Raw genomic sequence first — 12,623 nt, forward strand, 5'->3', positions numbered from 1 at the left:
AAAACTCTTCCATCATATATCACCCCTTAGGACAGGACTGGTTAATCAGTGCCCTTTGTAGAGAGAGTGGCAATGGCACCAACCAGTTCAAGGAGGAACTGGAAATCAGACCCTGGAAATAAGACCTACGTTCTGCTTTCACCCCCTGGTACTGCCTCACAACCTGATCTGAGCAGGGCAAGTTATGGACTACTTTCTGCATCAGCTCTCCTCCAGTGCTGCTTACTGTACTACTTACCAAACTCATGCTTGCAAAGCCTTCAAAAGCAGTGCCATACTGCCTAAATTCCAATCACCATTTCTTCTTTTCTACCAATAATTATAAATAAACAACCACAAAGCAGGGAGAAGAATTGTGGGGTCGAAGACGTGCTTCCTCAAGCAAGATAGCCCAGCAGTCAGAGAGCACAGTCTTTCTGGCAGGTCTGGCAGGAAAATTCCTGCTCCTGAAACAAGCCCGTGCCTTCATCCCCTGGGGAAATGTTACTGGCATGCAGCTCTAATACACGGAGGCCAGAGCTCAGCTGATAGAAGAAAAATTCTTCTGAGAGAAGTGCATCTGTCTGCTCCACACGTGCCTGCCAGAGCTCAGATTAGATACGACCCACTGGAAAAAGCGAGCAAATGTAGCAGGGCATTTCAGATTAAGCTGTCAGTAGGAATACATGCTGTCCTGCATGCTCAGGTCAGAGGGCTGAAGAAAATGCAATTAATACAGAACAAAGACAGTACACCAATATTTTCCCCACAAACCACATTTAATGTATCAAAAGGCTGTTGCCCATCAGTGTCAGGAAGAATAAACACGATGCTGTGAGCACACTGGGGACACAGTTTTCTGACCATGACTATGGGAGTTGCAAGGCTGCAGACTGATCATGCCTCCACTGTGGTTAAAGAAAGAGGAAAACACAGCTCAGGTGCCCAGCCTCCACAGCACCTCTCTCTTCTCCTATTAGACTCATTGGGATGAAGGAGACATCTCTGAGTGCACTGAAGAGATGCTATTTCTTTTGGTGAAAAAGCAGAATTAAGGTCACTGCTGCTGCAGAGCTCTACTGTTTCTCTAACCACAGATCCTCTGAGGTGGGATACACAGCTTGCTCCATCAACTTCCTGGGGTAATTAAGTAGCAAAGTAGGTAGAAGACCAGGAAAATTGCCAAAGGGACTACACTAAGCTGTGCTATAACCTAACAAACCTGAATTAAGTCTCCCTCATAACCTTAAAACTCCTGAAGAAGCGAAGATATAAAAATAAGAACAGTTTGTCCTTACTGTAACAGCCTTGATCCAAAGCGTTTCATGAGCAGTTGTTAGAGCACAGATGAATGTCTAAGATAGAGAAGTTTGCTCTTTGCATGAAACAAATGTGTTTGTTTTTTTTAATATGTTTTGTTGTTGATCACCGTGTTAAGTGGCACAGTTGAGGACTGAGAAGTCAAGCATGTCTTCCACATGCTGCATGGGAGCAGAATTATCCCTAATTCGGCACCTCCAGTCTTCTGCAAGCTGCAAACCACATACAAAGAAGGCCCTGAAATCTAATCATACTTGTACCTTTCCAATAACGTTATTTCCTAGGTTTCCTGACCATGGGGCTTCCCAGTATCATAAATTTACCAGAATTACAGTGATGGAGCTTTCAGCTCAAAGAGGTGGCAGAAACCAGAGCCATTTCTCTTCCTACTGTACTACTCACACACTTATGAGGAAGTTTCTGTTCAGGACAATGTTTAAGAATTAAGCCCCATTTCTAAGCTAAATAGAGAGAATAACCCCTCATTATCTGGTTCTCATCCCAACATCCGCCTACCGCCACGATCCTTCCCAGCAACTGCCTTGAAGGAAGCTTTGATGATTTTAAAACCATCCCCAGTTACAGGCATATTGATCCAGAGACCTCAATTCCTCCCATCTTCCCTGCCATTAGCAACAGCCTTGTTTCATCCTCCCATTTAGCTTTACTCTCAGATTCCCACTGTCTACTTAATTCTGAGATAAGGAACCATTTTCCCTTTGCCATATTATAAGGATTGCAAATTAATCTTAATGCTCCTGCACACTCAGCACTAAGCACGCATGCTTGTCAGGAAAAGCACCTCCTGTTTATCAGAACCCCACTGAAATGACCTTCTCGGGAGAGAATTCAAATAAAGTTTCCTTTTACTCCTGACCTTGTTTGCACTCTGTATAACAAAGTCAGAACAAACTTTAAACACATTTGTGCCTGACACACAAGGAAACGAGCAGAAGTTGCTCAGACCTTCCGGAGGGGCTGTAAGGTTACTTAGCCCTGGGATGTGAAAGTGTGACTAAGCCACAGGACTGGAGGAGAGGGGGAAAAAAAAAGAAATTCGGAACAGAAGTATATCATGTAACAGTGTTAGTGTTTTCTGATCACACCTGCTGGTAGCACGTTCTGGTAGGTGGGTGCAGGAGGCGAGAGGAGAGAGAGAGGCGAGGCGATGCTGCGTGGAAAAAACCACACATCCCAAATGACTCCCTGCTTGGGGAAATGCAATTCCATCTCTTTTTCTGAGCCAAGAAATAATACAATTACGTACAAAGAAAAATCATTTATTTGGGAAACAAACATCTCCTTGCTCTGTCCCCCACCACTTACAGTCATTTATATTTCAAAGCAACCTCTCTGAGCATGCGCCTGGGAGCTGCAACATGGCAGGGAAAGATCCAGGGACCCAAGAGGCACCGGCAGAGCACTGCAGGGGAGCGAGGGGAGAGGCCAGGACAAACCAGCACAAGAGCTGCCCAACCCTTTGTACTGAGCATTTGGAAGTACAGCACCAGGCACAGACAAATTCTTAAAACTGCTGTGCTTTTAAGAGTGGTTTTACTCAACTTCTCCAGCGTCCTTTCTTAACGGGAAAAGCTCGTTGCCCGGATAAGGTTAGATACAGATTCCTAAAATCACAGCAATCCTAGGGCTTTATCCTCCTGAAAGTCCATCGATTGGCAACAGACTGTTAAGGCTGCTACATGGAAAGAGCTCTCTCAAAGAGGATTTCTTCCACTTGCAGCTTTGTAACACAGCACACGGTTGTTTCAGATCACACAGATACAAAACCAGTAATGAGAGAAAAACTACACCTCCATCTGCTTGCTTAATTTCATCTGTATATCAAAGTACTGCTAGAAATTAATGAGCTTGGTGGGTTGAAGACTGGAGGTCAGGACAGGACAGTCCAAATAAACCACCTGGAATTATTATTATTTTTTTTTTTCCCCCCCAGTCATAACCTTGAAGTAGATGGCTCCTCAGTTTCTGCTGCTTGGAGGATTTAATAGAAGCCATTACAATCCTTTACCTCCATGGCAAATGGGAGCAAACGAGCAATTACATAGGTGCTTCAGATGGGAAGAACATTACGTGGGTGCCAAGCCACATGAACACAGCTTTTATGTGCACGTGATGACCCAAGCATTGCACAACTCACTGAGCAATTAGCATTCAAATCTGATCACAGCCACGCGGCTCTGCCCATGTGTAAGCCAACTGCACTTTAAGACAGAATTTGTAACTGATGCATAAACCACATGGCCGAGCACTCAGCAATACACGAGGTGCACCATCCCCAAAGAAATCGAAGCAAAGCCTCTTAGGAGCAATTATGCTGCAGTGTGTTACCAACCATCTGCACACAAAGTCTGAAGCCTTCAGTGCGAGTTCACAACCACGTCTCAAGAGGTTTTCCTGAGCAAAAGCAAATACTCAGATCCCATCACTTTATTTTTAGGACTTCGATTTTGTTTGTTCAAAAAATATGCTCTAGGGCTGATCTGGGTCAGACTCAACTTAGGTGTCCAAACGTAAGTTATCATCTTCGTTTCCAAGAAAGATCCTCTACTCCATATCATTCTCCTTCAGACTTAAGAAACAGCACCAGAAGTAAAACCTAGACCAAGATAAAATTTTATCTTTAGAGTTTAGATTCTTCACTGCTACTTCGGCTCCTGGCTATCCCCCTGAAATCAAATCTGCTGTTTGAAAAATGCTGGGACTCCAGGAGCCTAATTGCATGGCTGACACTGGAATTCAGTCTTAATTTTTGGGTCCAGTTTATTTGTACATGGCAATGGATGCTCTACATGTTACAAATGCACAAACATACAGGGCACCAGGTCATTTCTCCAAAAACCGTTAGGAGTAATCACAAGCTCTGAAGCCCTCATATATTTATCCGAGCTTAAAATGAGGGATATAGTAAAGAAAAATCACATCTTTACTGCGTGCTGAGATACAGATATCTAACTAGACACACAAGCATATTACAGGTCATCAAACAGCTTCCCTTCCACAGAAACACATCCACCACAGCAGTAAGCTAAGTGTGTCTGAAGGAGGGCAAGAGCTGCAGGCTGACAAATGCAAAGGGCACAAGGATTAACCTCGAAGCTGCTAACTTCCTGCCCTTGTAAATGTCAGAAGGCTGAGATTTGGCTTGGTATACAAAGGGATTACTTGGAAGAAAGGGAACGGGTGGAAGGATATTTCAGGCATTCAGCTCTTTTCATGACACAAAGCAGAGTCAGCCTTTTTCATAACATTTTGACACTTCTATACTGTAAAAATCTTGCTTCATAAACAGTTACTGGCCACTAACAGGCTGCAAATGCTGGACTGTAGTTTTAATCTTTCTTTAAAAAAGTAGAAAGAAGAAATATGAAAGAAACTTGGACAATGCAGTTTCGTTTAGCAGTAGCACCAGGAAGAGGAATGGGATCCTTCTAACGGTGCACATTCTTCAAGGCTTGTGATAAAAAAAAAAAAAAAAAAAAAAAAAGCTGAAAAAAGCTGATTCCCTACACGTTATCTCAGTATTTCCAGCAAGTAATCTGAAATGAAACATGGATTTCATGGATACTGCCTGACTGCATCAAGGGGAAAGGAAAAGCAAAAACACAACTGCAAAAAAGCCCCTCACGCTTACCTTGCCTATGTAGGAATTAGGAAATGCTGTGAGAATTGAGTGCAGAAGCACTCGACCTGTGCCAGAGGGACTCTGTACAGGACTGCTGAGACCACGCTGGAGACAGATCTCAGCCAAAGCTGCACAGAGCCCAGCACGGCTGTCGTGCCACCAAGCTGGCTGGCTGACTTGAGGACAGTGCTGGATCCACACTAGCTCTGCACATGCCCAGCAATTAACTTTTCCAGGACACCAGGAGACCAAAACAAACACACACAAACTGATTTGGACCTGGCACATCCTACAGACACAGTTTCAGAGGCGGTGATTCAAGGAGCCTCTCTCTTTACTTCAGAGCCTCTCTTCCACAGCACCTCTGCGAGCACCCTGCAGGGATGGGCACCTGAGCGGGCTCTGCCCAGAATTACCTCAGGACTGCAGGTCTCTTTGCTGATCAAGACAGGCAAGGGTGCTCCCAAATCTCAGCAGCCCTTGCAGACATGTTGGGTGTATCTTGGCGCTGCAGCCAGACAACACAAAGAGGATTACCAACAGCCTGGTTACTCCTAAACCACTGCCCACTGGAATAAAGAGTTAACTTAATCACAGTAATGGGGCTGGATATCAAGTTCCAAAAAAATCCCCCAGACACATTCAGCTCACTGAGATAAGAGCATAAATCCAAGTACATTTAGTGGGAACACCACTCTCCTAAAACCCCCCAAATTTCATAGTGGTAATAGCTTATGCTTCTTTAATATGTAAGTGCTTCAGAGCATTTTATAAAGGTTGACCTGCACAGATGCCAAAGCTGAGCTGGTAACAGCCTCATTTTACAGAACAACACAAGTGTTTAAGCCATTTGCCCAGTGGAGCTAAAGGAGCTGAAACAAAGCACAAGGTGAAATCCTGACTGCTCGTCCCTTGCTTCAGTGACTGAGCCCTCAGTAGCTGCAGTAATTCATGATGCCATGAGCACCAAAGAGGCTGTCGGTGCTTTTTGGAACCATTCTCAACAAGGTCAAAATAAAGAACAAATTATTTTATCAGGAATTTACATCAAATCTATTGTTGTTTATTAGGATATGTTTTTGAATATTGTCAAGAATCATGATATAATTTTTACACTTTTTTCAAGCTGTCAGCCCTCTGCTTACTATAAATTTTAAGCAGTGTGAGACAGATAACAAACAAAGGGGATATCTGTGCCCCATTACAAACCACCGAGAACAACTTTAAGCAGTGTTACCTATAGTCTGTTTGCAAAATGCAGTGCAGTCCTGAAGCACACTGCATGAACCAAGGAGAATTATTCCAAAGCTGCGTGCATTTCTGTTAAGTTGAAAAATAAGGATATGTGCTAGCATGGCAGAAACAGTTGACAAACCTCTTCTTTTGTGTGCAATAGCTCTTCTGAGAGAGGATTTGAAATCAAAGACTGGGAGAGGAAAAAAGGGCAGATGTAGAGCAAACAAGCACAAATGACAGCGGATGAAAGGACGCAAAGAAACTGGTTCAGGTCTTGGACATGTCAGAAAGGGAAAACAGAGACACATCAAGGAGGGGGATTAAAAAAAAAAAAAAAAAGAGGGTGAGTGGACCTAGGTAGGAATGGAAGCATAGAGAAGACATGCTTAAGCAAATTAAGATGAACAGGACTTGTATTCTGCAGCAGAAGGGAGCAGTAATCCCAGCATGTTTGGGTTTCTCAGATCACCATCCCTTATACCTAGGGGTGCCCGACATTAGGCTCACTCTATGTAAAGTTTTGAACCCAAAAAATGAATTGAAAAGTATTTACTGTGTTCTGACGTACACAAGAATCCAGGAAATGCTCCTGTGATTTTCTTTCACCCCTTCTGTAACCATTATATTGGCTATGTTTAGGAGCCCATGGGAAAAAACGCTGCTCTATGCTCTTTAAAACTGTATTTTCAGTGCTGCCTCTGGCAGCAGCTACTGAATTCAGGCAGCAAATTCCTTCCCTCTACCCCCATCACTCCTCAAACACACATTCTTTTAACAACACATCATCTGGGTGCTTGTGGTCAAGCTTAACAGTTTTAAAAAGGCAACTCTCTTCAGGCTTCCAGTTACTACCTTGTATTTGAGGCACAGTAATCAATCTCATGAGCTCACATCTCCATTTCAAGTACTGTACCTCTGCCGTGGTGGTATTTAGTCGATTTCCCCACAGACACGCTCCTTCCACTGATACGAGTAAAGCGCCTCCTATCATTAGTTAACTGTGTTTGCTGAGGAATAAGAATTAATCTTCCTTAACTGCTGGAACTGAATCCAAAGCACCTGCACCATAAAATTTCAAGCGGTCTCCCCTGAAGACTCTTATTGTCTGAAATTGAACATCAGGGTTTCATAACCACAATGCTGCTATCACCTGCACCACAGGAAAGGAAGTTATTGGATGGAAAGAGGGTTGTCTGTGTCTTGTGAGCAAACTGTTCACCCTGAGGGCTGGACTTTGCTCTTGGAACATCACTTCCACCTCAGATTCCAGCTCCACCACGTACACAGCCACGTCACCTCACCCTGATGGCTGGGGGATAGCCTGGCAGCTCCACCACTGCACTACTGGCCAGCCCGCTCTGCCCCATGGGGTGCAAACCTGGGTCCTCACCTGGGAGCCTTCACTTTTATTACACCCAACAAGACCCACTAAGCTTAGACATTTTTTGTTCAGCCTTCCTTGTTCTCAGGGAATGGACATGCTTCTGTCTACTTTTGTGGGTTATTGGAGCAAAATATGACAGTCCAGAACAGATCTCAGTTGCTAAAGAACTTGCAGTTCTGACTGAACTGGAGTTGCTGCCAAAGGTAGTGAATGCACAGACAGCAAAGCTTCCTTATTTTATTCTTTTTAGAGTCAGGGATCTTGGAGTCAAGCAGCGAGGGAGTGAAAGGCAACCATGATCTCTTAAGAGCAGAATGATTATGAGATCTGCCTCTCAGGCGCTCTTCCAATCTTTTATCACTGGGTAAAGCCACTGAATCAGAAGATAAAGCCAGGCTTTAAGTCAGGCTCAGCACAGCTCAGGGTTCCCAGACTCAAAGTAGCAGCCAATACATTACCAGGTGGTAGATGTACCAGCACATCTGGACTTCTCTGAAACCTTGGGGTCTGAGCACCTTGCACCTAGTGCAGACTTCAGGGACACAGACAGACAAAGCAACAAGTAGGTTCATCAGACACAAACAAGTCCATAACAAGAAAGGCATAATGTGCTTCTCCTAAGCTGCTACTTTTATCCTACCCTTCCAGAAGGCCAGCCCTGAAAATAAAGAAGAAAAGGCAAAAAGAAAGAAAAAGTTGATTAAACAGGCCAAGTGCCTCAAATGAAAAGGCATGAATGAGTCAAAGCCTTAGGGTCAGCAAGAACAAGCAGTGGGGAAAAAATACTTGACATATCAAGAGCTGAGGCAAAATGATAAGTCTGAGAAGAAAAGTAAATGGGAAGAGGAGAAAAGAAAAGATGTCCTGATGAAATACCTACAAATATGCTTCAGCAGCAGTTCCTCGGGGGAGGCTGAAATGCTCTGCCTGAAAGGGCAGAGGAGAATGGAGAGGCACAGCGGAGAGGCACAGAGTGCTGCAGAGCCACAGCCAGCAGCAGGATGTGCAGACTCCACGAGTCCTGGTTGGTAAAGGTCACCAGCACCATGTGCCTGCCTGGCGCGAACACACAGCTGATTACTAGGCCTTACTTCAGCCAGCACATCCAAAAAAGGCAGCTAACTTCTTTTAGCTCTTTCCCTCTCAATAAACATATCTTATGCACATCATGTATTTATATCATGTGTTACTAGAAATACAGCTTCTTATCAAAATCCCCAAACAAATACATCTAATGCTTTGTATTTTCCTAATATGCCCATGTGGAACTGGAGTAAATTCACTCCTAGAATGATACCATTATAATCAACAACAACACTTGTCATCACAATTTTGTTTCAGTCAGTCTTCTGAAACATCACAACCAAGTGTGTTTTTTCCAAAGCCCTAGGGATTCCCAGATACTTCTTTATTAATTATTTACCCTCCATAAATTTTAGTTTTGAAAAGGCTTTGCTGAGACAACTATAGAAAATGCAAGAAAGGGTGGGCTGTACGTGGGATGGCTAAAACTCTTGAGAATGATTTATGGGTGGTTCGTGCCTCTATTGCAGGGTTTGATGTGTCACTATTCTTGCAACTACGTTTCAAGGGTATTATTTTTCTAAACTCAAATCCCTGTGTCTTCCTTCAAACTCCTCGATGCTTCTAACTCAAATTAAGTTAGCACTTGACTAAAGCAAAAATACTATAATTCCAGAACTGTATCACTTTGATTTGTTATATTTTTAAGCTTACAGGAGAAAGAAAACCCGTAGTTCCTATGCGCCTTCTGTCATGACAAACCACAAAGATAATTACTAGGAAGCTGCTCCAGTAAAACCTCCTGAACTATCACAGTGAAGCCAGACAAACATGCCAGAAATAACAACTAAATAAATATTACTAGTCACAGAACACAATACCTTTAACAGAAATAACCATCAGCCAGCACCCTGTAACTCACAGTTCCCTCTTTTTTGAGACCAATATGATTCATGCTTCTAGAACAAGATAAGAGGTTACTTCACGTAGGGTATTAACCAAAGGCTAGACTAACTATCAATAGCCTGTGTGGCCACTCATCATGACGTTTTTAATACAGAATAGGCTTTAATTGCAGGATGATCATAGTATACAGTCTCTCAAAGTCTCCTTGTTACTAGAGACGGGGACCTAAGAACTTACTTTGACCTGCAAAGCTACAGATTTTTTACAGAGCTCAGAATAACCTTGTCCCTTCCCCAGGATATTAACTATACTCTCACTTTGAAAACAATTTTAAAAAATCCTCATCTTTCATCCACCCACAATTTGGACAACAATTCAGTTACAGAAATAGCACACAAGTACCTTTCTGTTGAAAACACAATGCTCCCACCATCCATGTTCTGGTAAAAGCATTAGGGACCACGATATAAACAGGGTTTCAGAGAAAGAAGGAGGTATCATATTTACACGCTGTTCTGCTATTTAATCCTCCTAAAGTCTTCCATATTGCACAAACACATAGATGGGCAAATTAATGGCTAATGAGACGTGGTCACGTTGCCAAATGGGTGGTGAGCATCCAGAAAACCTATACACAACACAGTAGCTGTGCAGTGGTTCGGATTTGTGGAGGAAGATGCACAGGACCAACAAACAGGCTCTAATAAGCCTGCTCTTTCTTACCTCTGCTCTTGAAAACCAGCAGGTGGTAGCTTGCAATTATTAAGTAAGACAAAAAAAATAAATTGTTTGGTAAAAATTACAGCAGTGTTTACAGAAGGAAGAAAGGAAGGGAATGAGCAAAATGTGCTGCCAGAAATACAGAAGTGTACATATTTTAGCATGACACAGGCTTCAGTAAAGAGAGATATCAGATAGCTTGTAACAAAACAAAACAAAAAACCAAGGAACCAAGTGCTTTACATCAGTTGATCAGAAATCTCCTGAGATACCCAGGTTAAGTACAAGCTCCCTTTCTCTGCTTTACTTTGTGTCTCCACAGGATAATACTTATCTCAGAAATGAAACACTGCAATCATCTTAGGTGAGGAAACTGAAAGCAAGCACGATAAAGGCATCTTTACAGACACTCAAAGAAACAGCCAAAGCGCTGGCTCTCTCAGCATCAAGTGACTAATCAGAACAAGCTGTCACAAATGAGTTCTAACCTTTGCTGTAGTGAATACTCCCCTCAAAGGATGAGAATGCACTGGCCCAAAGACAAAAATGTAATAATTCCATGGATTTAAGTAGATGGTCTACATGCTTATTTATATATATAAATATATAAATATAAATGAGAGGTATTTCAAAGCACTGTTTCATAGAAGGGCTTCAAGAACATGGCGATGAAGATAATGAAGATGGTGCTTTCTTGAGAAAAAGGGCTACTGAATTCTATGTTTGTCTCAACAGAAAACTGTCAAAGTAAAAAAGGAACTACAAAGAAAAACATAGGTAATAATCTATTTCCAAAGCTCACTTAGAATTCAGTTGGAATTCTAATAGGAGCGTTCAGCACACATCTTGCCTTTGCACCTGCAAAAATATTTATTTATTTATTTTTTGAAAAGTAAGGCTGTCAGAAGTGTAAAGGTACTTGGGGGTTTCAGGTGATCACAAAGAGTACATTCTCCCATTATGTGTGTGTCCTGGGCTGCATCAAAAGAGGTGTGACCAGCAGGTCAAGGGAGGTGATTGCCCCCCCCCCCACTCATGAGGCCCCACCTCTGTCCAGGCACTGTGTCCAGGTTTGGGGCTCCCAGACAAGAAAGATGTGGACCTGTTACAATGAGTCCAGAGGAGGACTACAATAATGATTAGAGGAGCACCTCTCCTATGAAGAAAGGAGAAGAGAGCTGGGGATGTTCAGCCTGGAGAAGAGAAGGCTCCAGGGAAACCTCATTGCGGTCTTTCAATACTTACAGGTGTCATATAAAAAGGATGGAGAAAGACTCTTTACTCAGGTAGATAATGATGGGACAAGGGAGAATGGTCTTAAAATAAAAGAGGATAAATTTAGATTAGACATTAGGAAGAAATTCTGCAGTCTAAGGGTAGTGAGGCACTGGAACTAGTTGCCCAGAGAAGCTGTGGATGCCCCATCCCCGTAGGTGTTCAAGGCAAGGCTGGATGGGGCCTTGGCCAACCTGATCTAATGGGTGACATCCCTGACTATGGCAGGGGGCTTGGAGTTATATGATCTGTAAGGTCCCTTTCAACCCAAGCAATTCTATGATTTTATGATACAGGGCATAATTCCTCTTGCTGTCTGTACTTTGGGGGCCTTTGAAATATTGAGAGACATTTTCTAGTGTAAGAATCCAGTGGGAAAAAATCCACAGTGCAGGCAAACAAAAGAAAGAAGAGTCACATTTACTGTCCTGGTCATCTCCTGATATTAAGCCCAACTTATGAGAGGGCTCAAGTCATTATAAACACTCGTGTTCCTTCTGCAGAAATCCAAACACAAATCCACACAGTTATGTTTGCATAACAAAAGCATCTCCTCAGTGTCTCCCCAAAATGTTATTTACAATAAAATCAGTGTTGATTTTACGGAATGCCTGCTATTCTGAAGAATCTGTGCAGATACATCCCAGTGACAGTAGTGCTCTAGGACCTTGCAGTAACTCAACCACATGTCCAGGATAAGCCACAGGGTGCATACCAATAGGCTGGGACCTCTGGCAGTAGACACCAGAGAAGGTCCTTGGACCTACCTGGCTCCTCCGCCCCCAAGGACCACGGCGATTGCATTTCCAGTCAGAACACGAGCCAGGCGAGAGAAGTCAGAGTGGCGGTCTGGTGGTTTCTGGAATACGCGTTCATACATCTCTATCTGTAGAAGAGAATAAGATGATGATCATTTCAAAGGCAGGTTAGAGCCTACGTTAACAACCTACTGTTAAAAAGTGGATAGCTGTAGTTCATTAACCCTATTGTTGTGTGAAATATCTAAACAGTTCCAGTGATCAATTACATCTCCCATACTTTTATATTAGCTGGGAGAATTTCAGAGTCGTACAGTATTTTCTGTGGATATATTTCTCTTTCTTAACCAAGGATTTAGTCACCAGTAAACACCATTTC

General features: G+C 43.0%; 1 protein-coding gene across 3 annotated transcripts in view; it reads right to left on the reverse strand.

Annotated features, from left to right (window-relative positions):
- PNPLA7 (patatin like domain 7, lysophospholipase) overlaps positions 1-12,623 on the reverse strand; it is a 127,210-nt gene that overhangs the window by 39,565 nt on the left and 75,022 nt on the right. For all 3 annotated transcript variants that reach the window (XM_084494425.1, XM_084494427.1, XM_084494426.1), the window contains one exon: positions 12,254-12,372. In XM_084494425.1, coding sequence (XP_084350551.1) covers positions 12,254-12,372 — 119 coding nt within the window. The remainder of the gene's footprint in view (positions 1-12,253; positions 12,373-12,623) is intronic.

Source organism: Aythya ferina (genome assembly GCF_964211825.1).
Source record: "Aythya ferina genome assembly, chromosome: 20".
In the NCBI taxonomy this organism is placed as follows: Eukaryota; Metazoa; Chordata; class Aves; order Anseriformes; family Anatidae; genus Aythya; species Aythya ferina.